The sequence below is a fragment of the Myotis davidii genome, unplaced genomic scaffold (genome assembly GCF_000327345.1).
Source record: "Myotis davidii unplaced genomic scaffold, ASM32734v1 scaffold808, whole genome shotgun sequence".
Lineage (NCBI taxonomy): Eukaryota > Metazoa > Chordata > Mammalia > Chiroptera > Vespertilionidae > Myotis > Myotis davidii.
The window spans coordinates 290,394-295,029 of record NW_006298960.1 but is presented as its reverse complement, the minus strand read 5'-3'; the positions used below and the strand labels follow the sequence as shown (position 1 = coordinate 295,029).

At 45.1% G+C, this 4,636-nt stretch overlaps 1 protein-coding gene across 7 annotated transcripts in view; it reads left to right on the top strand.

Moving 5' to 3' along the window:
- Positions 1-6: 6 nt before the first annotated feature.
- The window catches only part of ZNF248 (zinc finger protein 248), a 25,605-nt gene continuing 20,975 nt past the window's right edge, over positions 7-4,636 (top strand). Inside the window, exons 1-2 of one of the 7 annotated variants that reach the window (XM_006774537.2) lie at positions 7-909; positions 1,644-1,685. In XM_006774537.2, coding sequence (XP_006774600.1) covers positions 1,671-1,685 — 15 coding nt within the window. In that variant the 5' untranslated portion in view covers positions 7-909; positions 1,644-1,670. The other 6 variants (XM_006774534.2, XM_006774536.2, XM_006774532.2 and 3 more) reach the window with 6 other exon arrangements.

Genomic DNA, 4,636 nt, shown 5'->3' with positions numbered 1-4,636 from the left:
CCCGGAGGGTGGGAGAGGGCCGAGGGGGCCCCGCGCGGCTCGGGGGTGCGGCGGTTCCGGTGATGGGGAGGAACCCTGCGGGCCCCGGCGGAACCCCTGGCGTCTGCGGCACCTGAAGCTGAAGGGACGCCGGGCGGGGGCTTCTCCCTCCAACTGGGCCCCGTTGGCGTGGGAGGCAGGCTCCAGGGCTGGCGAGCTCTGCGGCGTTTCGCCCCGAGCTAACGCGCCCCCGTGTGGCCGCCGGTGGGAGTGCGCGTGCGCGACGCGAGCGCTGGGCCCGCGGGGCAGAGCGGGACTGGGACTGGGACGCAGGAATGAGCGTGCGCGGCGTGTGCGCGTGCCTGGCGTGTGCGCTGGGCCTGCGAGGAAAGGGCCTTGGTTGGTAGTACGTGGAATCGCCGGACCAAATAGCCCCCGGAGACCCTCATTTCTCCTCTGTGAAATGCGGTGTTAGGGACACTCGCCACCCTGTGCTGTTCTGAGCGCCTGCGCGTTGCTAGCTGCTGTATGTTTGTTGTGCGTGTGACCTGCGGCTGGAGCTGGGACTGGTCTGCGGGGCCTCGTTTCCCCGTTAACTCTGGAGAAACGGGAGGGAAAGGGCTGGGCTGGCTCCAGCATTCTCCAGACCCCCAAGTTAGTATTCATTATGTGCTCATTTGCTGTGGGTTATGTGTAATCACGGCACAGCCTCTGGAAGCCATGGGAGGCTGTGTGATGGGAAGAGGAGAGAGGTGAGATGGAGCCGAGGCCGGCGCACAGGCTGTGCAGCACATGCCACCCCTTTGGCGAGTTCGTGACCTTGTCTTGGGGATGGAAGGCTCACCAGCGACAGCTGAGGAAATTGTCATAATTCCTCCCCAAATACCCGCTACGCCTCTGGTCCTCGGTCCTCGGTCCACTCTTCCGGAGGTGAGCTGCCTGCAGCGCCCCGTGGATGATTGTTGATGGCGCCTAGAGAAGATGCACGGTCCCCCCTCTCCTGGCCTTCTGCGGGCAGGGCCTTTCTGGATGATCTCGTTTGACCTCATTTGAAAGGTTTTTAAAAAAATGAGTCTGAGAGGGTGACCGGCTCAGATCATGCCATGTGTTAGTGGTGGGACCGAGATGAAAAGGTAGGTCTGCCGCCCCCCGAGCTACTGCTCATTTTGTCAGTTGGGTCAAAGCTGGTTCCTTATTAAAAGATCTTTTTGAAAATTGTGAGCAGGTTAGAACAAACATTAAAAATATTACCTGGTCGTAAACATCCCCATCCCTTTTTTTCAGGGGTTTCTTGGATTATTTGACCCCAAAGGATTAATGTTGCTCTCAGGTAAAGAGATAAGCAATATGGCTTGAGGGTTTCTTTTTCTCCACAACATCAGTTTTAACAAATCCGTGGCGTTTCCTTCTTTAGATTACTGTTCTATGTTAAACGCATCTTCTTATGTTTTTAATTTTTGTGTCACAGACCCTAAATTGGTAATAAATCAGTAAGAAACAAATATTACATTCACTCAGTGACAAGTGTCATGTCTAAGCTCAACGCGTTTGGGAGCCACACATGGACAGGTAAGTATCCTGCGTGTGGAGCTGTGCAGGCAGGTCAACCCGGGAACCGCACGGCAGGCCATGCTCTCCTGACTTCCTTCTTCCTTCTCCCTTAGCACTGCCTCCTCCTCTAAGAACAGAAAATGAACAAACCCCAGGTGAGTGTTTTGTTTATGTGTTCCCGCTTGTTTTAAAATGTGTTTTCTAAATTTTATAAGGGTTCATATTTTTAAAATGAAAAAGTAGAAATAGGCAAAGTTTTACATTAAGGGAAACGTAACAAGAGAAGTAAATCCAAAAGGACAGTTGGTAAAATCAGGGGCACGATGTTTAATTTTACAGTTACCCAAGTGATTGTAAAATTTTCTCTGATCTTCCTAATGACAACACTGACATACATGGATTCTGTTGCCTATAACCATTCTTTGGTGGAAACAGCAAGGGCTAAGGCAGAACTCAGCGGGTAAACTTTTCAGGAGACCCAACAGTGAGGTGTGCGTCCACAGCTGTTCATGGTCCTGCTTGATCCAGGAATAAAAACCTGGAAGATCTGGCTGAATGGAGGGACTTTAATTCCCCAAATAACTCCCCATAAATGGTTGTGTCAGCGCGTTTATATTTCTAGCGTGAGTAGTAGACAGCTCTGACGTTCACTTCTGCATTTGTCATTTACATTTCAACCTAATGAAGGCAGTCTTGCTGCATCACCACTGCACCTTGAATCCGTTCTGGAAAGGCCACCAACGTGTAGTAAAACCCAGCTTTTGTCTTTGTCTTACTTGCCTCCTCTGCAGCACTTGGCTCTCTGATCTATCGTCTGTTTTGAAAGTGTCCTCCGTTGTCTGTGACACTGCCCTCCTAGCTGTCTTTACCTACTCTGTCCCCCAAGAAGTGTCTTTTTCTTTTTTTATCTGTTCTTGGTCCATTGCTCTCCTCAGTCTACCTATTTTTTATGACCGGTATTGCTTTTTATTTTTTTTTAAATAAAATAGTTTTGAATTGGTGATATATTAACATGGTTAAACATGTGATGTAGAAGACAGTAACTTAAAAACTCACACTTCCATCCTCTCTGTACCTGATGCTCCCTCTCTGTTTGGTGACATTTATTTATCACTTAAACTGAGACGCTTTCACTGAGAGTGACAGAGGTTCTACAAACAATTATGCTGGGACAACTGGCAGGTGTTGGAGCAGTTCCAGACAAACTGGAGTGCGTGGTCACCCTACTGTTGGTATCCATTATTAATGATTTCTTGTTTACCTTTCAAGTGTTTCTTTATTCAATTAAAAGAAAATATGCGTGCATATTCTTGTATGCCCTCTCTATTTAAAATGCTTCCTTAAATGCTTCTCAAATTTAGATGCATCTGTACATGTTGTTAAAATGCAGATTTTTGATGTAGTTAGTAGAGCTGGGTGGAGTCTTGAATTCTATATATTTAATAACCACCCAAATGAAGCTGATTCAGCTGTTAAAGTTACCACACCAAATAGCAAGTCTATACACTATTTTCCCTTTTCGGCATTTTCTTTTACCTTTTTTCATCCTGTCCCAGGGAACTCTATAACAGAACATGGATTGCTGTTTCTTTTGTGTTATAACTGTATAGTAATTCAATTGTGAATGTCCCATAGTTTATTTAACCAGTTATTAACTATTTCCAATCTTTTTCTGTTACAAGCCATGTTTTAATGACTAACCTAGTAAGTATAGATTTATTCCATCAAATAAATGACCATAAGTGGAGTTGTGAGATCAAAGGGTGAATACAAATAAACAAACTTGATCAGCTTGGTGGAATTATAATATTATTATATCCCCTTTATACTACATGAGAGTGCTTGTTTCTCCTCAGCTAGTTTTCATACACTATGTGGTTCAACTTCTGGCAACTAATAAGTAAAAAGTGATATTTTATGTAGTTTGCACCTGCAATTTTTTTAATTCTGAGTGAGGCTGAATATTTTTTCATGTATCTAAAAGTTGTCTTGTATTTATATTTCAGTGAACTATCTGTTCATACCTATTGCCCATTTTGCTCCTAAGTTTCTGGCTTCTTTTTTTCAGTGGCTAGTTAGCTCTTTATTTATATTAGGGATACTAATGCTTGTTTATTATATGCGTTACAAACTATTATTTTTTGGTATATCATTTGTCTTTTGGTAATTGCTCTGGTTTCTTTTATTGGAACCAAGATTGGGAGGCTATTGCTGCTGATGTGTCATTGCTTGTAGACACTCTCTCAGCTGACTGAACAAGGAAATAGCTGTCTATACTAACGCGCATATATATATATATATATATATATACACACACACACACACACACACACATACACACACATACATAGATATATATGTATTTCAGTATGTAACCATCTGTATCTATAGTAAGTATTAGTCCACATTGATGTCTCTTGCTGTATTCATTGCCACATGGAACATTCTATCTAGCTGTCTCCCTTTGCTTGTCTGTATTCTCCCACACTAACAATCAGAATCTGGCTGCCACCATTCGAATTTCACTTAATTACTTAGTTTCAGCGTACATGTGTAAGTGATTTTAGAGTTCTTTCCTTCCAGCTTTTGGCATCCTGAATTAAACTTCTAGAAACATTCACATGTAGGTTTTTGCATGGATGTAAATTTTTGAACACCTGGGGTGTGAAATTGCTAGATCATGTATTAAATAAGACTGTTTCTTTGTGAGAAACTGCCAAACTGTTTTTAGGGGTGAGGTGAGTTGATGAGACTCCTCCTTTGTTGCTTTGCCCTTCCAGCAATGGTGACCAGTGGACCTCCATGGAGTCCCCTCTGTGCCTCCACCCCTCCCTGCGATTAGTCCCAGAGTGCACCCTTTGCTCAGAGAAAAAGTGTTTCTGTAGTAACATTTCTCGGGTTCGCAGATAATGTGCTCTGCAACCCAACACGAAGGGTGAGGGGAGGCGAGCTCTGGGTGGTTTAAGGAAGGTGGTCAGGCTCCTGGGCTTTGTCTGGAACTCTCCGTCTGGAAAGCCAATGGCCAGACAACCATGGCCACATCTCTGTGCTCTGTCCCCGCCCTGGACACTGGGCTCAGCTGAAGCTCATGCTGCCCCTGCAGGAA